The sequence below is a fragment of the Erinaceus europaeus genome, chromosome 16 (assembly GCF_950295315.1).
Source record: "Erinaceus europaeus chromosome 16, mEriEur2.1, whole genome shotgun sequence".
NCBI lineage: Eukaryota > Metazoa > Chordata > Mammalia > Eulipotyphla > Erinaceidae > Erinaceus > Erinaceus europaeus.
In genome coordinates this window covers 9637097-9659859 of record NC_080177.1, presented here as the reverse complement: position 1 = coordinate 9659859, position 22763 = coordinate 9637097, and the positions used below count along the sequence as shown (strand labels likewise).

General features: G+C 41.5%; 1 protein-coding gene across 12 annotated transcripts in view; it reads left to right on the top strand.

Moving 5' to 3' along the window:
• RNF111 (ring finger protein 111) overlaps positions 1 to 22763 on the top strand; it is a 91862-nt gene that overhangs the window by 38175 nt on the left and 30924 nt on the right. For 7 of the 12 annotated variants that reach the window (XM_060174429.1, XM_060174426.1, XM_060174428.1 and 4 more), the window contains 5 exons: positions 7047 to 7939; positions 17730 to 17856; positions 20182 to 20345; positions 21129 to 21323; positions 21802 to 21846. In XM_060174429.1, the coding sequence (XP_060030412.1) occupies positions 7066 to 7939; positions 17730 to 17856; positions 20182 to 20345; positions 21129 to 21323; positions 21802 to 21846 (1405 nt within the window). In that variant the 5' untranslated portion in view covers positions 7047 to 7065. The remainder of the gene's footprint in view (positions 1 to 7046; positions 7940 to 17729; positions 17857 to 20181; positions 20346 to 21128; positions 21324 to 21801; positions 21847 to 22763) is intronic. The other 5 variants (XM_060174434.1, XM_060174433.1, XM_060174432.1 and 2 more) reach the window with 1 other exon arrangement.

Genomic DNA, 22763 nt, shown 5'->3' with positions numbered 1-22763 from the left:
GCCCCACCTCCCGGACACTGTGATTTTGATCTTAGATGTTGGCATGCTGAGCCTTGTCTTGTGAAGTCCCTCACAATACAGTAGTTCTGTTAGGACTGTTAGTACAGCAGATCCACTCATTGTGTGTCCCATGATTTTTAGCCAGGAAATCCCTTGTACTAGCCCGTTTCCTTCAAGGTTTTTTAAATTTTTCAATTATCTTTATTTGTGTTTTGGATAGCAACAGCCAGAAATCAAGAGGGAAGGGGGAGATAGAGAGGGAGAGAGACAGGCACCTGCAGCACTGCTTCACCACTCGTGAAGCTTTCCCCCTGCAGGTGGGGACCGGGGACTCGAACCTGGGTCCTTGTGCATTGTAACATGTGCGCTCAACCAGGTGCGCCACCACCCAGCCCCTTCCTTCAAGGTTTTAACCTAAATGAAGTAGAGTTTGAAGTTTCAGTCTTGTCAACTTCCCCCCATCCCCTTAGTTACCAGGTTTATCAGTGAGGCTCGGTGCATGCAGGACAAAACCCAAAACCACTAGTACTGGTAGCCATTTCTTCTTCTCCCCCTTCCCCTTCCCCTTCCCCTTCCCCTTTCCCTTCCTCTTCTTCTTCCTCCTCCTCCTCTTCTTTTTCTTCTTCTCTCCCCCTCCCTTTTGATAGGACAGAAAGAAATTGAGAGGTAGAGAGACACCTGCAGCCCTCACTTGTGAAGCTTCCCACATCCAGGTGGGGATCAGCAAGTTGAACAAGGTTCCCTGTGGACCCGAATGTTTGTGCTCAGCTGGGTGTGTCACTGCCTGGTCCCAGTCTTGGCGGTTTCACATTAGTTCCGAGTATAACTTCCTCCTTCCTACCAGGCAGTAGACTGAAAGTTGATTATCATTAATCAAGTTTTCCTTTTTTTTTATATTTATTTATTCATTTTCCCTTTTTGTTGCCCTTGTTTTTTATTGTTGTACTTGTTATTGTTATTGATGTCTTCATTGTTGGATAGGACAGGGAGAAATGGAGAGAGATGGGGAAGATAGAGGGGGAGAGAAAGACAGACACCTGCAGACCTGCTTCACCGCCTGTGAAGTGACTCCCCTGCAGGTGGGGAGTTGGGGGCTTGAACCGGGATTCTTATGCCGGACGCTGGTCCTTGTGCTTTGCACCACCTGCGCTTAACCACTGTTCTACAGCCCGACTCCCGATCCAAGTTCCTTTTCACAAGTGAATGAATGTAGCATTAGAGGGAGTGCTTCTACCTATATGAGCAGAAATCCTACTTTAAGAAATTTATTTTAGGGGGCTGGGTGGTAGTGCAGCAGGTTAAGTGCTCATGACACAAAGTGCAAGGACCAGCGTAAAGGTCTCGGTTCCAGCCTGGGCTCTCCACCTACAGGGGGGGTTGCTTCACAAGCGGTGAAGCAGGTCTGCAGGTGTTTATCTCTACCCCTCTCTGTCCTCCCCTCCTCTCGATTTCTCAGTGTCCTCTCCACAACAATAAAGAACAAGGGTAACAAAAGGAAATAAATGGCCTTCAGGAGCAGTGGATTTGTAGTGTAGGCACTGAGCCCCAGCAATAACCCTGGAGGCAAAAAAAAAATTGTTTTGGAGGCCAGGGAGACAACATAGTGGTTATGCTGTCCTCTCCTGCCTGAGGCTCTGAAGTCCCAGATTAAATCCTCCACACTACCATAACCCAGAGTTAAGCAGTGCTCTGGTCTCTCTCTCTCTCCCTCTAATTAAATAAAATAGGTTAAAATTTTATTGTGGAATTTTAGTAATTCAATTATGAACTCAGAATGATGATTGATGCTGAAATTTTGGGTATTTAGGATATGTAACAGTGTATTTGTTTATACTGTTGGCAGTCATAAAGCATTTACACAGTAAGAGAGCATTCTGTCAGTAAGAATATTGACTTAATATTCTTTTTTTAAATTTTATTTATTTTCCTTTTTTGTTGTAGTTGTTATTGATGTCATCATTGTTGGATAGGACAGAGAAATGGAGAGAGGAGGGGGAGAGAAAGACAGACACCTGCAGACCTGCTTCACGGCCTGTGAAGCGACTCCCCTGCAGGTGGGGAGCTGGGGGCTTGAACCGGAATCCTTCCGCGGGTCCTTGCACTTGCTTTGCGCCATGTGCACTTAACCTGCTGCGCTGCCACCCGACTCCTTGATTTAATATTCTTAAATGTGTACATAGTGAAATAGAATTTAAAAAATCTAATCCCGTGGTCCAGGAGGTAGTGCAGTGGATAAAGCATTGAATCTCAAGCATGAGGTCCTGAGTTCAATCACCAGCAGCACCTGTACCAGAGTGATGTCTGGTGTTCTCTCTCTCTCTCTTTCTCCCTCCCTCCCTCCCTCCCTCCCCCTACCCCTCTCCCTCCCTCCCTCTCCTCTCTCTCTCCCTCCCTCTTTCCCTCCCTCCCTCCCCCTACCCCTCTCCCTCCCTCCCTCCCTCTCTCTCTCCCTCCCTCTCTTTCCCTCCCTCCCTCCCTCTCTCTCCTCTCTCCTCTCTCCCTCCCTTCCTCCCTTCACCCTCCCTCCCTCCCTCTCCCACTCTTTTTGTCTTCATGAATAAATAAAATCTTCAAAAGAAAAAAAGAAAGTAAACCTTCTTTCCCACCTATGGGGGGAAAGCTTTGGGAGTGGGAAAGCAGTGCTGCAGGTGTCTCTGTTTCCTTATTTCTTCCCTCTTGATTATTTCTGGCTGTCTCTGTCCAATAAAGGTTAAAAAAAATAATAAAGTAAGCCTTCTTTAACTATTGTGATTTTTTTCAGTGGAATATTTACTACCTGTGGTGTATTGGACACTATCTAGAGTAATTTTTGTGTAGTTGTCATGATGTAGCAGAAAAAGGAATCAAATTAACAAAGGGAGTCCAGTATTATGGTTTCGGTATTGAAACAATGTATGAATAGCAAACCAGTTATAATATGGCCAAGGAGACAGAAAAATCTAGTACATATTTGCATCCTTTGTAAAATAGAACAAACTCCCCCCTCCCTTTTTAAACTAAAAATAAGACTAGATTGTGATTTATCAAATAGAAAAGTCAGAACATGGAGGCTGGGCAGTGGTTCACTGGGTTAAGCACACATAGTACAAAGCACAAGGATCCCGGTTCAAGCCCCCAGCCCCCACCTTTGGGGTGGGGGGGGTCTACTTAACAAGTGGTGAAGCAAGTCTGCAAGTGTCTCTCTCCCCCTTTATCTTCCCCTCCCCTTTCAATGTCTCTTTGTCCTATCCAATAAAAATGAAAGAGAAGAAAATGCCTCCAGGAGCAGTGGATTCGTAATGCTGACTCCGAGCCCCAGTGTTAACCCTGGAAGCAAAAAAGAAAGTTCAAAACACTATTGCTATTTTTGTTACTGTTGTTATGTAGTACTTGTTTTTTCAGATTTTTAAAAACTTTTCCTTTGTTTTCTGAGTTCAGAATAAGCCATGCATTATCTTTCTTGGTAGGAACCATGTCAGTATGGGGTATTAACTTTTTAAAAAATATTTTTACTAGTGACTTAATAATAATTTACATAATAAGATAATAGGAGTGTAATTCCACACTGTTCCCACCACCAGAGATCTGTGTCCCCATCCCCTGCAGCAGAAACTGCAGTAGTTCTCCCAACAGCACAGATAGCTTTTTAAATTTTGTTGGCCAATTTTTATTTGCTTCTACTGCCCTGCTTCACTTTCTAAGAGAAGGGCAAATGCTAGAAGAAGAACTTTCTAAGTCACACCTACACTAGTTGCTACTTCTGGCTACTACTTCCGAGCGTCCTTTCTTGTTTCTTCTTCCCTCTCAGATAAGCCAAACAGTGCCTGACTTCCTCTGGCGTATTCCAGATTCTCTTCCATTTCAGCGACGATATAAAAACAAAGATTCCTTGTGACAGACATTTGTGGTCATCTTCCCCTATCATTTCCCCCCTCTGGGATTGTGGAACAAAGTTCATTTTGGGGTGCAGAAGGTGGGAGTTCTGGCTTCTGTAATTGCTTCTCTGCTGGACCTTGGCTGGTCAGTCCTGGGGTGTTAGTTTGCATATCATGTACAGCATGATAAATCAGAGACCATTTTGCAGGTATAGACACTCTCCTTTTTCTCTCCCTTCTCCAGTAGGGTCAGCAAGGTTGACAAAATACCAGAGTAGTTTAATTATAAAGAGTTTAGTATTTTGGCTTTAGGGCATAAGCTGATGGGAAAGAGATTGAGTTTAGTAATGAATGAGTTTAGTATTGAATTTAGCTATGAATCATTTCTTTTTTTAAAAAAAATTTATTTCCTTTATGTTGCCCTTGTTTTTATTGTTGTTACAGTTATTATTGTTGTTGTTATTGATGCCGTCGATTTTGGATAGGACAGAGAGAAATGGAGAGAGGAGGGAAAGACATAGTGGGGGAGAGACAGACACCTGCAGACCTGCTTCACTGCTTGTGAAGCGACTCCCCTGCAGGTGGGGTACTGGGGGCTCGAACTGGGACCCTTACGCCCGTCCTTGAGCTTTGCACCATGTGCGCTTAACCCGCTGCACTACCGCTTGAATCATTTCTTTCTAGATCAGTTATGGGTTCATCTTCATAGAGTTATATGCCCTTTTGGCAAGTTTTCTTTGCTTCTCAAGATCTCCAGTACCAAGATCTAGAGGTTGACTTAGTAATTAAGGATGAAGAGTCGTGAACAAAATTGTTTCTTCAACAAATAAGGACCATCTCTCTAGAGACCCAAAGAAACATTCACATATGAAAGGATCTCAGGTCTTCCTAGATGACACTGCTTTTTTGATGCTAGTAGGATCCATAGTTATGCAAGTCACGATGCTTTTTCTCTCAACTTTTTAGTAGCTGCTTTACTGAGATATAATTCATACTATTTGTTTCTTGCGTTTAAAGTATATGATTCAGTGTTTTCTAGGATACTGAATCAAGCAGCTATAACTCAACATATCGACTTTCAGAACAATTTGGATCACCAAAAAATAAATCCTGTACTCTTTGGCCTACTTCTCCTGTTGTCCCAGTCCTAGGTGCTGTCTAATGTACTTTCTGTCTAGAACTGCCTACTTAGGATATTATTTATAAAAGGAATTTTATCATGTGTGGTCTTTTTGTGATTCGTTTCTTTTACTTGGCGTAGTTTTTTTTTTTTAATAGGCTATATTTTCCCCACTTTTAACTTGTGATTAATAGTAGTCTACAAGATTGTGACATTATAGTGTGTAGTCCCACACCACACCCACCACAAAAGTTCTGTGTCCTCATCCTCTCACCTCCCAGATGTAACCACCAGAGCTCTCACAAAGTCTTAGAAACAGTTTTCTTGTTCCCCCTTCATGTTCATGTGTATCAGTTCTCTAGATTTCGTACATGAGTGCAACCATCCAGTAGTCGTCTTTCATCTCTGGCATGCTTTTGAGGTCTTACATACTGTAGCATGAACCAGTATTTTACTTCTTTTGCTTACTTAGTAATCCATTGTGTGGTTTTATTAACGTTAGCAGACATTTATGTTTATACTTTTAGACTGTTAGGACATGATTCTGTGAATATTTGTGTATGTCTTGGTGTAGATGTATACTTTGGTTTCTCTTGGGCATATCAGGGGATTGGGTATAGGAATAGAATGGCTGGATTATGTAGTAACATTGTTTAATCTTTTTTTTTTTTTTTTTTTTTTGCCTCCAAGGTTATTATTAGGACTAAGTGCTTGCACTATGAATCCACTGCTCCTGGAGGCCCCCCCCCATTTTGTTGCCCTTGTTGTTTTAGTTATCATTGTTGTTCTTATTGCTGTCGTCGTTGTTGGATAGGAGAGAGGAGGGGAAGACGGGAAGAGAAAATAGATACCTGCAGACCCCCACTTGCAGGTGGAGAGTCAGTGTCTTGAACAGGGATCCTCTTGAACAGGGATCCTTATGCCGGTCCTTGCACTTCGTGCCATGTGCACTTAACCCACTGTGCTACCACCCAGCCCTCTGTTGTTTAATCTTTTAAGGAGCTACCACACTGCTCCTTAAAGAAATGCTTGAATGTTCTAATTATTATTATTATTATTATTGTGGAGCTAATGCCTACAAACAGTTTTCACTACTCTGGGCCACCCTTTTGTTTTCTCTCTCTCTCTCTCTCTTTTTTAGTGGCACATAGCCACTTTTTTTTTCTTTTGCCTCCAGGGTTATCACTGGGGCTCTGTCTACACCACAAATCTACTGCTTCTGGAGGCCATTTTTTCCTATTTTGTTGCCATTGTTTTCATTATTGTTGTCATTGATGTTGTTGTTGGATAGGACAGAGAGAAACGGAGAGAGGAGGGGAAGACAGAGAGGGGGAGAGAAAGACAGACACCTGCAGACCTGCTTTACCGCCTGTGAAGCGACTCCCCTGCAGGTGGGGAGCCGGGGGCTCACACCGGGATCCTTATGCTTCGGGCCATGTGCACTTAACCCGCTGCACTACGCCCAACCCCTCTCTTTTTCTTTTGGGGTGCTTGACATGGATGTTGGGATGTGTCTACCAGGGTTATTTCTGGGGCTTTTTGCCTGGCAGCATTCCTCTCCTCCTCCTCTCCTCCTTCCCCCCCTTTCTATTAACCAGTAGGTGAACACTGTTGACTAGCCGTCATCTTTGGAATTGTGTTCCCTTCATCTGCTTACACTATAACTGAGGAAATTGTTTTACTTCAGCTATATATGTTGCTCACTAGCAAGAAACATAGTAAGATCAGTTTTTGGTTATCAAAAGTTTCTTTTTTAAGAAAAGGATTTACCCATTTATGAGAAGAGAAAGAAGCAGAGCAGCGCCCTGAGACGTGCTTGAGAACCCAACTGCCTGTCCCCTTTGTCACCTCCCATGCTGCACTAATAGAACTTTCAGAGTAGGCTTATGATCTGTGATCTCCACTATATTTGCAAAAACTAGATTTGTAGGTAGAGTTATGAGATAGGAACAGTAAAATAATTCTCACAATGATTTTGTATCCTGATGAAAAAGAGGCATGTCTGCCTGCTCTTCTGTTAAACGACATAATATCATAGTAATGATCTTATCATGTCTGATTGTGTCTTCCAGGTCTTCCTGAAGGTTTCCCATGTCTCAATGGACTCCAGAATATAACAAGCTCTATACTTTAAAAGTGGATATGAAGAGTGAGATTCCTTCTGATGCTCCAAAGACACAGGAGAGTCTGAAAGGGATCCTCTTGCATCCAGAGCCCATTGGGGCAGCCAAAAGCTTCCCTGCAGGTGTGGGGATGATTAATAGTAAAGTGGGGAATGAATTCTCTCACTTGTGTGATGGTTCTCAGAAACAGGAGGACATGAATGGCAGCCAGCGGGAGCCAGAAAAAAGTGTTGTGAGGAAAAAGCGCAAAAGCCAGCAGGCTGGCCCTTCCTACATGCAAAATTGTGTTAAAGAAAACCAGGGAATATTAGGATTGAGGCCACACCTAGACACACCAAGTGATGAGGACAACGACTCCTCCTTCAGTGATTGTCTGTCTTCTCCTTCATCCAGTCTACACTTTGGAGATTCTGATACTGTGACTTCAGATGAGGATAAAGAAATCGCTGTCAGACATCCCCAGGCCATTTTGAGTACTAAAAGTAGAACTCACAGTGTGCGCTCCCAAAAGTGGCCTCGGACTGAAGCAGAATCAGTTTCAGGATTGCTAATGAAAAGACCTTGTTTTCACGGCAGTTCATTACGGAGACTTCCATGCAGAAAGAGATATGTGAAAAATAATTCCTCACAGAGGACTCAGAAACAAAAAGAGAGAATATTAATGCAGAGGAAAAAGCGAGAAGTGTTAGCTAGAAGAAAGTACTCATTGCTTCCCAGTTCTAGTAGTTCTAGTGAAAATGACCTCAGCAGTGAATCCTCTTCCAGCTCATCAACTGAAGGAGAAGAAGATTTGTTTGTTCCTACTAATGACAACCACCAAAACAACCCAGCTGTTCCCTCAGGTGATTGCTTTTCCTTCTAGAGCTAGAACCTGGGCTCTCTCTCTTCCTGGCCCCACTTCTTTCTGTTTTTCGAACTGGGCGTGGTTGGGGGGAGATAGAATGTAGCACCATTCTGTGGAATTCTTGCGCCTGCCCTGTGGTGCAGCCAGGATTGAATCTCAAACCTCCTTCATGCGAGGCAGATTCTCAACTACTAGGCCTCCTCCTGACCCCCAAAATGTTTGTGAGGTAAAATATAGAAGTGGGAGCTGGGCAACAGCGCACATAGTACAAAGTGCACGGACCCCAGTTCGAGACCCCGGTTCCCTACAAGCGGGGAAGCAGGTGTACAGGTGTCTTATCTTTCTCTCTCACCCTGTTTTTCCCCTCCTCTCTTAATTTCTCTCTGTTCTATCCAAAGAAGTTGGGAGAAAAAAAAAAAAACAACGGCCATAGGAGCAATGGATTTGTAGTGCAGGCACCGTGCCCCAGTGATAACCCTTGAGGCAAAATAAATCAAATATAGAAGTTAGGGGTTTGGGCGGTAGCGCAGCGGGTTAACTGCACATGGCACAAAGCCCAAGGACCGGCGTAAGGATAGCGGGACCTGCAGGGGAGTCACTTCACAGGTGGTAAAGCAGGTCTGCAGGTGTCTGTCTTTCTCTCCCCCTCTCTGTCTTCCCCTTCTCTCTCCATTTCTCTCTGTCCTATCCAATAACAATGGCATCAATAACAACAACAATAATAACTACAACAATAAAACAACAAGGGCAAAAAAAGGGAATAAGTAAATAAATCTTATTATTTTTTTAATATAGAAGTTAATTGCATAGTAGTTGTGCTTACTTTCATGGTTTCATTGTATTTAGATTATGAGACTCCATTAGATGATGATGATGATGATGATTTAACTAGTTGGTCCAATAGCCACTTGTTCAGAGGCCATTTCTACTTTTTTTTTTTTTTTTTTGCCAGAGCACTGCTCAGCTCTGGTTTATGGTTGTACAGGGGATTAAACCTAGGATGTTGAAGCCTCAGGCATGAGAATCTCTTTGCATTACCATCATGCTATCTCCCTCACCCCGTTAACTTATTTTTAAGCCAATAGATAAATTACTAACTATATTATTAAATCATTACTACAGGTCTAAGGTGAAACTCTGAACACTTTCTAGTGGCAAAAATCAAGTTTTTTTTTTTTTTTTTTTGCCTCCAGGGTTATTGCTGGGGCTCAGTGCCTGCACTACGAATCCACTGCTCCTGGAGGCCACATTTTCCCTTTTGTTGCTTCTTGTTGTTATTGTTGTCATTTTTGTATAGGACAGAGAGAAATAGAGAAAGGAGGGGAAGACAGAGGGGGAGAGAAAGATAGACACCTGCAGACCTGCTTCACTGGCTGTGAAGCGACCCCTCTGCGGGTGGGGAGCCGGGGGCTCGAACCAGGGACTCGAACTGGGGTCCTTACCCCGGTCCTTGCACTTTGAGCTGTGTGCACCTAACCCGCTGTGCATACTGCCTGGCCCCCAGAGGTATTTTGTTGCTGTTGTTCACCATTGTAAACATGTGTTTTAATTTTGAGTTGTTGATTTATGGCTTTTTTTTTTTTTAATCCTGTAGTTGATTCTTTAGTATTTTTAACTTTTCCTTTTTGTTGTTACTGGGAGTTTGCCAATCCAAGTGCTTTGAGCCAAGTGCGCTTAACCCACTGCGCTACTGCCCGACTCCCCCTAGATACATTCTTAATGTTGATGTCCTGGTATCCAGGTCCATTATGTTTTGGTTTGTGTTAAGTGTCCAGGAGACAAATGGAATGTCTCACGTTTTAATTATATTTATCCACTAAATTTTAATAATGTAATTAGTATAACTGGATGAAATTGAGACTTTGGAGCTATGGAATAACTTTTGCATGTAGCATTCATAGATAAGACTATTTCTGTAGTGAACTAATGGAAAGAATGGCTTAGATAGTTTTTTTGTTATCTTTAAACTCTGTAGGGCACAACTGACTTTTTGAAATCACTGAGGAATCATTTGAGTCAATATTTTACATTAACAACAGACGAGTTTATTTGTTTAAATCGGTAGGTTTCCAGGAAATTCCCATTTGCCTTTTGCTTCATAATTATTTAATTGTCTTAAATTTATTAGGACTGTCTTTTCAAGTCTAGGAAATCAGAATATGTTACTTGGGTTCTTCCACAGTGAATGAATTATTCTCAGTTGCCAGTTAGGTGAAAATTTTACTTAGTTGTCATCAACTAACTTTCCCTTTCCCTCTCCCTCTCCCTCCCACCCTATAAAAGAAAGAGATAGAGATATCAAAGCACTGCTCAGCTCTTGCTTGTGGTGTAGGATACTGAATCTGAGACTTAGGAGACTCAGGCACGAATGTCCTTTTGTATAACCATTATGCTGCCCTCACACACCTAATAATATTGCCTGGGAACTTCAGATTAGTTAGAGCAACTAATGGAGCTATATATGAGAATAGATGTTTAGTGACTGATTTCTGAAATCTGTTAGTGGACCTTTCTGAACTGCTACTTGATTAGTCATTTATAGTGCTAAGAGCTTTGGGCCTCAGAGTCATAGAAGTGAAAAACATATGTATGTCTGTGTGTATGTATGTAATGAGAATGAGATAGAGTGGACAGGAACTGTTCACCATTCATAAAGTCTTACCTATGTTATTCATTTCTATTTTTAGCTAGAGAGGAGAGAGAGAGAGAGAGAGAGAGAGAGAGACCGACCACTGCACTGAACTTTACTTCCGGGTGGTGGGGCCGCAGAGTTCTCTGCATTGTGTTTTCCTTGCTTTTATGTGATGTGTGGGATTACACTTGGGGCCTCGTGTGTGAAACGAGTTCTTCACTGCCCAGCCATCTGCCTGCCTCAATTTTTAGTTAGATGCTTATTCATTATATTTCCTCTAGAAATGAAAGACATGGAAGTATGAGATGCTGACTGTAACAGTTTTCCTGCTGATGAGAAAAAGAAAAATGTCTTGGCTACTTTTCACTATTATTTCCTGGAGAATTTCAGAACAATTTCTAAACATCAAAAATAAACCTTAGTTTATTTTGTAGACTGTATATTTCCTATGAAATAGTGGTTAAATCTAAAAGCTTGTGTCAGTGTGTTTCCCTGGGAGTGTGAGCCCACCTCCCCACACCGGTAAGCAAGTCTTAGATGCCAGCAGGTGGTCTTAGGAATTCAGCCAAGACTCTCCCTAGAGGTGGCATCAGATCCCACAAGCTAAAGGCTCAGTCTCTCAAGACCATTCGCCACTCAGATGTCAGCCATAACTCCCAGGGCTTTTGACCCTGCGTCTCTAGATCAGAGCTTCCTAGGACACACTTCTCAGGTTCCATTAATTTGCTAGAGTGGCACACCACTCAGGAAATGCACGTATTCACTAGACCATTGATGTATCTATCACAACAGCTTGTTGAAGGAGACGCACCCGGCACGCTGTGCGGACAAGGCTCAACACTACTTAGTTTTATTTATTTATTTATTTTAAATATTTTTATTTATTCCCTTTTGTTGTCCTTGTTTTACTGTTGCAGTTATTATTGTCGTTGTTGTTGTTGGATACGACAGAAATGGAGAGAGGAGGGGGAGAGAGAAAGACACCTGCGGGTCTGCTTCACCGCTTGTGAAGTGACTCCCCAGCAGGTGGGGAGCTGGGCTTCAAACCGGGACCTTTACTTCTGTCCTTGAGCTTTGAGCCACCTGTGCTTAACCCACTGCGCTACTTACTGCCCAACTCCCAATACTACTTAGTTTTTTTTTTTTAATATTTATATTTATTTATTTATTCCCTTTTGTTGCCCTTGTTGGCTACTTAGTTTTAATGTTTAAATTTCTTTGTTTGTTTTGGATAGAGACAGAAATTGAGAGGGAGAAAGACACGTGCAACATTATTTCAGTACTCTTGAAACTTGCCCACTGTGGAAGGAGGCTGAGGGGGTGAACCTGGGTCTTTGAACACTATTTTGTGTGCTCAACCAGGCAAAGGACTGCCTGGCCCTAGGATCAGCATTTCTGTACCCTCTCCAAGTGTGCCTTTCTCCCCAGATCTTCAGATATTCAACAACCCCGAAGTTCTCTGCGACCCACTCTGCTGGAGTTTTTATGGAGGCTTCTTACATAGATGTGTTTGATTAGCTCGTTGACCATTGCCAGTTGAATTCAGTCTCCATCACATCACCCTCTTCCTGTTGATCTTTCTCACAGTGTCCATTCTTTTTTTTTTTTTTCCCCACCAGGGTTATCACTGGGGCTCAGTGTTAGCACTATAAATCCACTGCTCTGAGTAACCATTTTTCTCTTTTCTTTTTTTATTTTATTTGATAGGACCGAGAGAAGTTGAGAGAGGCAGGGGAGGTAGAGAAGAGGGAGAAAGACAGATAGCTGCAGCTCTGCTTCACTGCTTGTGCTTGCAGATGGGAATGGGCCCTTCAAATGTGGACCCTCGTGCCTGGCAATGTGTGCCCCCAGCTGGGCGCACCACCACCCAGCCCACCACCAGCCTGCATCCTAAGTGCTTCCCAGCCTCCCTGACCTAATAACAGACACCTTGTAAATATTCTCAACATTTAGAATATCCCAAAGCTTTGGAAAGAGCTGTGAACCAGGAAGCAGATGAAGACCAAGTATACATGAGAAGTAGGTTTTGATTATTGGAATGAACAGGCCAAAATACTATATCACAGCATTTGCAGAGCTTGATTTGACTCAGGCTCAGTTCAGTATTACTTCGGCAGTGCTGTGCACTGTCCTCTCACTTGCTAGCTCTGCTCACAGGCTTTAGATGGCAATACAGCACTCTCCGTCTGCATGTCACTTTCTGCTTCTAGCAGCTTTTGAGCTTGCCTAGACCCACTGTTTCACTAGGGAGTGAGAGTAGTGACTTCCTGCCATTCTGCGAACTTGCTAGGTGAGGGTCTGGCAAATTTAGTCAAAGAGTTAACTGCTCTGAAATATAGTTTACACAGACCAGACCAGAAGAAGAAAGCCTGATTCTCTTTGCCTCAGTCACCACTTGGCAGAATGAATTGGTACTCTAGCTTATATACAAAGAAAATTTTAGTAAGGACAACAAAATGGAAACGATGGCCTCCAGGAGCAGTGGATTCGTAGTGCAGGCACCGAGCCCCAGCAATAACCCTGCAGGCAAAATTTAAAAACACTTTTTTTTTTTTTTAATTTTCAAGTATCATTATGAAAGTAAGAAGCCATGGGTTTTAGCATAGTTGATGTGCTTCCGCTTATTTCCTTTTGATGTTTAGACACTTTCATCTTTGGGTAGCAGGAACAGCTTTCAAACTGGCTCAGTGTTCTTTGTTTTCTTTTTCTTTGTTCTTTTCCCTAAAGTTTTATTAATTCAGAGAGAAAGGGAGAAGACCAAAACATCATCACCCTAAGTCATATGGTGACAGAGACTAAACTCAACACTTTATCCTCTGCTTCACCTCCCTGGCCACTGCTCTGTGACTTTTTAATAACCATCCTACTAGGTTTTAATAGCTTTTTTTTTTTTTTCCTCCAGGGTTATGGCTGGGGCTCGGTACCTGCACAACATATCCACTGCTCCTGGTGGCCATTTGTTCCACTTTGTTGTTGTTGGATAAGACAGAAATTGAGAGGGGAGGGGAAAATGTTTGCGAAGTGACCCCCCTTTTTTAATAGCTTTTTGGCTGTCTGGTAGAACAAGAGGGTCTAGATCACCGACTTGCGTTTCCTGTCTCAAACATAAAAAACCAATTTCTGATTTCCTTTTCTTGATAGATGATATTTAGAGACAGGACTGTGAGTTAAGGTGATCATTGCTCTGCCAGGGCATCATTGCTTCTGGGTGGTTTTTTGACAAAGGCAAGTAAAGATTGTATCTTTATTTCTAAATGTGAAAAACAACATGAAGTTAGAATTGTCAGCAGCCCTGGATGTGGCACAGTAGATAAGGCATTATACCCATAGACGTGAGATCCCAAGTTCAATTCTCAACATCACATGTGTCATAGTGAAGCTGTGGTTCTCCTCCCTCTCCCTCACCTTCTCTCGACACCCCTACTCCCAACCACTAATAAATACATTTGAAAGAAAAGAAAAAGGAAAATTGGCCCAGGCTGGTAAAATAGCTCACCTGTTAGTGCAGTGGACCTGTGTGCCTGATTTGATTCCTGATGCGGCATGTGGCACAGCGCCACTCCGGATTTTCCACAACTCCCCACCCTGACTTTCGACACACAGAACTCTCTCTCTTTTTTTTTTTTTAAAGATTTATTTATTTATTTATTTCGTTTTTGTTGCTCTTGTTGTTTCCATTGTTGTTGTTGTTATTGTTATTGATGTCATTGTTGTTGGATAGGACAGAGAAATGGAGAGAGGAGGGGAGGACAGAGGGGGAGAGAAAGACAGACACCTGCAGACCTGCTACACCGCCTGTGAAGCGACCCCCCCCCCACAGGTGAGGAGCCAGGGCTAGAACTCTCTCTTTTATCTCATGTGAAATAAAGTGAATCTTACATAACATAGAATAAAAATTAGCCTCGTGAATTCTCATAATTAAAAAAAGTTGGGGAGTCGGGCGGTAGCACAGTGGGTTAAGTGAACGTGGCGCAAAGTGTAAGGGCCGGCATAAGGATCCCGGTTCGAACCCCTGGCTCCCCACCTGCAGGTGAGTCACTTCACAGGTGGTAAGGCAGGTCTGCAGGCGTCTTTCTCTCCCCCTCTCTGTCTTCCCCTCCTCTCGATTTCTCTCTATCCTATCCAGTAGCGACGACATCAAAACAATAATAACTACAATAAAACAACAAGGGTGACCAAAGGGAATAAATAAATATTAAAAAAAAAGTCATAGTAAGGTTAATATCTTAGGTTCAGGAGTGTTTTGTTTTAAGTAAAAGAAACAATAACAGTAACTTAAAATATTAAATTTATTTCCTAGAGAAATTATGGAATTCCAGGTGCCAGAGTCTTGCTTATTGTGATTAATTAATTTGTATGTATTATGTTGAAGTTATGCTTGTAAAGATGCTTTTTAGAAAAGTGTTTAGGCAATGGGATCAGTGTCTAAGCGAACTGTTTTTGTTACCTTTATTCTCACAATCTTGCTCATAAAAATGAATTGAATGGTAATGTCTAAATAAGCTAACTCTGTGTCATCTATCATTGGGACTTTCAAATATCGCACTTGCACTTGACTTTGCTTAACTACATAATATATACTTAGTGACACTAAGTTGCTTTTTTTTAGACTTAAAGAAATTTCATAGACATACTTATAGGGAGAAATAATTAATGAAACCAGTAGTCTAAGTAAGGGCTTTCCCCGTGCTCAAATGTAGTATCACATTGGTGGTCCAAAATAGGGAAACTTAAAGAATGACCATGCATTGCGCTCTTTAAAGTCTCACTTATTATTGGAGAGGGACAGAATAATTGGGGGCGGGCGGGGGGGGGGGGGCAGAAGGAAAGAGATAGGGACCCCTGCTTCAGCCCTGCTTCACCACTTCTGAAGCATTTCCCCTGCAGGTGGAGTCCAGGGGCTTGAACCTAGGTCCTTGTGCACTGTAATGTATGCACTCAACCAGCTGCGCCACCACCTCGCTCCAGAAATGACATTCTTAAATGTTTAAACATTTAGATGTTTAAACTACTTTTTTAAAATGTTTACCAGAGCACTGCTAAGAGAACAATCTGGATGTCTGATAGAAGAATGAATAAAAAGTGGCTATATTCATGCTATAATAAGGAACAAGAAGTAAAGTAGGTAAAAAGAAGGAACACCCCAGCCCCCCACCTGCAGGGGGGTCACTTTATAGTCGGTGAGGCAGGTCTGCAGGTTCTTATCTTTCTCTCCCCCTCTGTCTTCCCCTCCTCTTTCCATTTCTCTCTGTCCTATCCAACAATAATAATAAAACAACCAGGACAACAAGAGGGAATAAATAAATATTAAAAAAAAAAAAGAACAAAGAACATGCCCAACAGCACGAGTAAGCCTCAGATAAGTGCACTGAAGCCGCACGCAAAGGTCTAGGTAATAAAGGATGCCATTTCTATGGAACTCTTGGAAATACAAGCCAGTTCATAAGGGCAGAAAGCAGGCCAGCTGGTGTATGGGGCTTCAGATGGTTCTGGAGGGATAGTGACGCATCGCAGTGAATCTTCTAAGCTGGATCCAGGCGATGCCTATGCTAGAAAACACTGGTGACCTGGGAGGTGGCACAGTGGAGAAACTCTGAACCTGGAGATCTGAATTCCCAAGGTCAGTCCTTGCTACTGCATATTCCAGATGGGTGCTCTGGCGGTCTCTTCTTCTTCCCTCACCTAAATAAACATTTTCAACAAGGGAGCTTAAAAAAAAAACAAAAAGAGAGACAGATTTTTGTAACATAGGCTTAAAAACTACTGTGTGTCTCTTAAGAGAATACCACATCATGGACATAAAAACAAGGGGAAATGTACAACAAATGTATTTATTTTAAGATAGTAAAGTAAAAAATGATGTTAAAAATAGTATATTTAAGATAGTAATATAAAATGTGAATGGTTTGGGGCCAGGTGGTGGCACACCTGGTTGAGCGCACAAGTTACAGTGTGCGAGGACCTAGGTTCGAACCCCTGGCCCCCACCTGCAAGGGGAAAGCTTCACAAGTGGTGAAGCTGGGCTGCAGGTGTCTCTCTCTCTCCCTCTATATCACTCCTTTCCCTCTCGATTTCTGGCTGTCTCTATTCAAATAAATAAAGATAAAAAAGTAAAAAATATGAATATTTTATGTAAGATCTTAAATCAAGACTGTTAGACCTTATAGGTTAAAATTTTTTTTTTTTAAAGAATTTATTTATTTATTCATGAGAAAGGTAGGAGGAGAGAAAGAACCAGACATCACTCTGGTACATGTGCAGCCGGGGATCAAACTCAGGTCCTCATGGTTAAGAATCCAGTGCTTTATCCACTATACCACCTCCCGGACCACTAGCTTAAAATCTTTATATAAAATCTTGTAATTTCATATTAGAACTTCTCAGTGTAAAGAACAAGCAAAACTTAGAAAAAAAGAAACAAACACATAATTGCAGTTAAGAGTAGGTACTGTTTTCACTGTGTGTTTATTACAATTTAAAACCCTTTCATTTTGACATAAGTTTTGTGATGAATTTCAGTCATTTTAATTTTTACTATCTTTACTTATTGGATAGAGATAGAAATTGAGAGAGTAGGGGAGAAGGAGAGCAAGAGAGTTACCTGTAACACTGCTTTAGCACTGGCAAAACTTTCCTCCTGCAGGTAGGGACTGGGGGTTCGAACCTAGGTCCTTGCACACTGTAATGTGCGCTCAGCCAGATGCCCCACCACACAAGCCCATCTTCCTTCCTTCCTTTCTTCCTTCCTTCCTTCTTCCCTCCCTCTTTCCTTCCTTCCTTCCTTCCTTCCTTCCTTCCTTCCTTCCTTCCTTCCTTCCTTCCTTCCTTCCTTCCCTCCAGGGTAGTCACTGGGACTCAGTGCCTACACTAGGAATCCACTGCTCCAGTCCCCCCCCCCCCCAATTTTTCGGATAAGACAGAGAAATTGAGAGGGGAAGGGGAGATAGGGAAAGAGAAAGATAGACACTTGCAGACCTGCTTTACAACTTGTGAGGTATCCTCCCTGCAGGTGGGGAGCCAGGGGCTTGAACCGGGATCCTTGTGCACTGACCTGCTGCACCACTGCCCGGCCCTCAGTAGTCTTCAGAGAGAAACTCTTTTTGTCTATGCTAGATGGCAGGCAAATGCCCTTTAATGTTTTTCCTTTTGTTTTCAGGAAGTATTGATGAAGATGTGGTGGTAATAGAAGCTTCCTCCACTCCTCAGGTCACTGCCAATGAAGAAATTAATGTTACCTCAACTGACAGTGAAGTGGAGATTGTAACAGTTGGAGAAAGCTTTAGGTAAGACTTTAATTCCCAGTTGCTTGAATTTTAGGTATAAAGATTTAAATGTATTTATGCCACAAATATTCTGCTTTTTTTTTGTCTCAGAATAGTAGTTGTTCAAAATCAGGCTGGCTCTCTTAGCTGGGAAGATTTTAAATAAAGATTGTTGTTGTCAGGATAGTATTGCACGACACAGATAGTATTCTGTGTCAGGATAGTATTCCCTGACACAGAAGTGTAGGGTCAGTAGTTTTTTTAAGTTCTGGAGTATACAGTGAGAATTGAGTCATTTTGGAGGGGGAGACAGCATAATGGTTATGCAAACAGACTCTCATGTCTGAGGCTCCTAAGTTCCAGGTTCAATCCCCCACACCACCATAAACCAGAGCTGAGCAGTGCTCTGGTGTTTCTGTGTGTGTGTGTCTCTCTCTGCATCTCTCTCAAAAATAAAATTAATTTAAAAGAAATCAAAATTAAAAAAACAAACTTACACACCCATAAACCCAACATTCAGAGAATTGAGTCATTTCTGTAGATATACTGATTTAACTCCGTGATTTACAGAATTGAATTTATGATTCAGAGCTAATGAATTTAAAAAATAATTATATGAATAACACATAAAAATTTGGAATGGTATTAAAATTAGTGGAGAAAAGTATGAAAGATGTTCCTCTTTGAAAAATATAATGGTCTTTTTTCGATATCTCCTGATATCAGTGAGTTTTGTGCTGTTGTGTTAAGCAATCTAGAGTAGAATGTATATTTAAATTGGTTTTTCCTTCACTCCAAAATTTCAACTAAGCCCTGTACTAATAAATGAAATTTTAAAATGCTCATTTATTCTAGTAACTGAAATGACTCTTTTAAGCATCACTTTGGTCGTAGAAATCTCAGCCGTGTTCGTCTTGTGCTTTTGGTGATCAGAAATATGGGTAAGAGTAGTAGGACAGGTTTACTCTGATATACCAGACTATGATTGAATCTTAATTGTTTTGTGTTGGAATGAATCTAAAAGTGTATCTTCTCATTATATCTTGCTTTGTATTATTATTGATAAATGGAATTCTTACTTTGGAGACATGCTACAAACATAACTTAGAATATGCCAGCCTATGAATCCACCACTCCCTGCAACCATTTTTTCCTCTTTTCCCCCTATTTTGTTTTAATAGGACAGAGAAATTGAGAGGGGAGGGGGAGATAGAGAGGAAGAGAGAAAGACAGCCACCTATATATCTGCTTCACTGCATGCGGGAGTCCCCTCTGCAGGTGGTGGGGAGGGGCTTGAATTTGGCTTCTTTCTTTTTATTTTTAATATTTTATTTATTTAGTTTCCTTTTTTGTTTCCCTTGTTGTGGTGGTTGTTATTGGTGTTGTTATTGCTAGATAGGACAGAGAGAAATGGAGAGAGATGGGGAAGACGGAGAGGGGGAGAGAAAGATAAACACCTTCAGACCTGCTTCACCGTTTGTGAAGTGACTCCCCTGCCGGTGGGGAGCCATGGGCTCAAACTGGAATCCTTGCGCTTTGTGCCATGTGCGCTTAACCCGCTGCGCCACCGCCCAACCCCCGGCTTCTTTCTTATGTGCTTAACTGGGGGCACTGCCTCCTGGCCCCAGCATCCTTAATTTTTTAACAATTATATATATGTGTATATATATATATAGTAAATAGTTGAGAACTATACTGTGCAGCATATACATAATTAAAGGATATGAAAGTGTTAGGTGTTGAGGCTTTGTGGTCATGTGCTTTGATAGCATGAATCAGCTCAAACTATTTCTGCAGCTACCAAACTAATACACAGGTTATGATTACCCTCACCTCTCCTGGTGCCAGAGCATGTCTCTGGTACTTAAAACTCTCTTTTAGGAAATACCTGAAATGGAGCTTGACTTAGGGCTTCCAAAGTCATAGTGTACACATCTAATCTAGTTTAAAAATACAAGGTCACATTATTTAATGGTTAAGATACTGATTTTTTTTACAATTTTAATGAGTAACTTTAGGTTATATAACTCAGAGAAATACTCAAAATAACCCAAAGGAGCAGCACTTACAGCAGTTGTGTGTTTCACATCACTGATTGATATAGTATAACTAACTCAAGTGTTCTTGGGTCAGTTGGCTGGTGAGCATTTGCTAACATTTCAGGCCAGAAATATTTGTTGAGTGCCAAACACCGTGTTAGTCTTAATTTTAAAAACTGAATCACCCTTATTTCTTCAGAAAAGTTCGATTGAAGAATTTTATAATTTATTTTATAAGGAAACTTATGATTTCTTGGGCAACTGAAAACTTTTAATGTTTGCCATTTTAATATTGATGCCACTTAAGGTCTCGTTCAGCCCTTGGCCACTCCAGATCTCACTGGAACCAAGGTTCAAGTTCTCATACGAATCGGCCACAGGAGCCACGGAGCCGTAGTAGGATTTCCACTGTTATACAGCCCTTGAGGCAGAATGCAGCAGAAGTTGTGGACCTTACTGTTGATGAAGATGGTACGTTAGTAGTGTTGGCGCAGAGCTGTGGAGACGCTTGGGGACGATCAGTATTTCCATATGCTAGACACCTACTCCTGGTAAATGAGAATTATTAAATCGCAGGCAAGCTGCAGACTTTCTAAACCTGTTTTTTTTTTGATAAAGGTAACAATTTTCTTTATAAATCGTACTTGAAACTGGTTGCATTTCATGCCTTGGTAGTTATTTTCCTAGGGAAAACATTTGCAATTGGTAGTTTGTTCTGTCAGACTTTGTATAGCTTTCCTTTGTGATATTACCGTCGCACTTTAAACTTTGCTGTGAAACATGGAAATGATCATTTTAAATGCAAACTGAAAATTAATGTAACTGTATTGAAGTGGTTGCTACATACGACCATCTATTTTCAAAAGTTATGAATCATTGGACTGTATATATGTGTTGGATTTTTACAAAGTTCTTATATTTTAGTAACTTGTCATTTTAATACTGTAATTTAGCTTTTGAAAACTTTTATTTTGCTATATACTGATATTAATTACATATTATTAATAGAGTTCATACTGATTTTTTTCTGTGTGAGAAAGACCAAAGCACAATTCTGCCATTTTCTGCGGCACCAGAGATTGATCCTAGAAAGTCACCCACGCAAGGCGTGCTCTGTGCCGCTGAGCATTTCACTAGCCCACGTGTGCATAATTTGTATAGTTTGCTTAGTAACGATGATGATAATAATGTCTTGGGTTAAAAATGTAACCTGATTTGTTAGGAGATGCTAAGTAAACATTTTGTATTTCATAGAACCTACTGTAGTACCAACCACTTCTGCAAGAATGGAGTCACAAACCACAAGCGCTTCCGCCAACAATTCCAACCCATCTACCTCCGAGCAGGCCTCTGATACTGCTTCAGCTGTCACTAGTAGCCAACCCTCCACAGTGTCAGAGACGTCAGCTACTCTTACAAGCAATAGTATGACTGGTACTTCTATAGGAGGTAAGTAAAATGAAGGTTGGGATGGGACTCTTATCATTGCTTTTGTTTAGAAAAATTTTGATGGTTTTAAAATGATCTTAAAGACTTGAGCTAAAACAGCCAGAGTGCTTTTACGGCAAGCAGCATATATGCACAAAAGAAGTCTGTCTAAATTGAAAGTGTGACTTCACTTTTTATTTGTTAATTCTGTTTCTACTGAGGCTCTCCTGTTGCAGGTGAACTCTTTGAGACAGAAGGAGAGGGCTAGAGCTGAGGGAGAAATAGTGTGCCCAGCATCAAAGGCTTTCGTCAGTGCAGTGTGGGCCGGGCTGGAGCCTGAGCGGCATGCACATCAGGTGCTCTCTCCGCCTGGGTGTATGGTTAGGACACTGCCTCATTTGAATCTGTATTACCACAGTATAACTCAGTTCAGAGATTGGGGAGGATTAAATGGCTAATGTCAGATTTTAACAAATTGAAAACTTTTGTACACTCAAAGATATTTCCAAGAAAGTGAAAAGACAACCTACAGAGTGGGAGAAAAGTAAGTGAAAAGAATTTATTTCATATGGGTCTGATGCCCAGAATATATAATGAACTCTTAGAATTCAGCAGTTAAGAAACAACAACAAAGAAAAAAAAAAAAAACTCAGTTTAAGGATACACAACATATTTGCTTAGTTTTTCAAAGAAGATACACAAATTACCAAGAAGCACATGAAAAACAGTAAGAGCTGGTTACTGTGCAAATTAAAACTACAGTGAAATACCACTTGACACCCATCTAAATATATATTGGTAGCCACAATGTAAAAAAAACTTGAGTACAGGAAATGAAATAGCTTGTATTGCCAAGAGTGTTAAGAACTCGGAATCTTTTAAATTTGTTTTTATTTATTTATTTTTATTTTTTAGGTAGGACAGAGAGAAATGGAAAGATGAGGTGAAGACAGAGAGGGGGAGAGAAAGGTAGACACTTGCAGACCTGCTTCACTGCCTGTGAAGCGACTCCCCTGCAGGTGGAGAGCTGGGGGCTCAAACTGGGATCCTTACGCTGATCCTTGCACTTTGCACCATGTGCGCTTAACCCATTGCACCACTGCCCGACTCCCGAGAACTCGGAATCTTTATGATTTTCTGGTGGGAACGGAAAATGACTGGCAGCTGTAGAAAATGCTTTTGGTTCCTTAAAAAGTTAAACTGTCCCAGGTTCAATCTCTGCCACAATCAATCAATCAATCAATCAATCAGAGCTCAGTAGCACTGCGGTGAAAAAGAAAAGGTTAAACTGTCACCATATGACCCAGCAGTTCTCGTCTTAAGTATGTACCCAAAAGAATTGAAAACAGGTGGGAGTTATTCAGAAATTTGGTAATGACTGTTTTCTCAGCTTTGGTTTGTTTTTCTTTGGGAGTACAGATAGAAAGAGCCATAGCATCGCTCGCCTTGGTATCTCTGTAT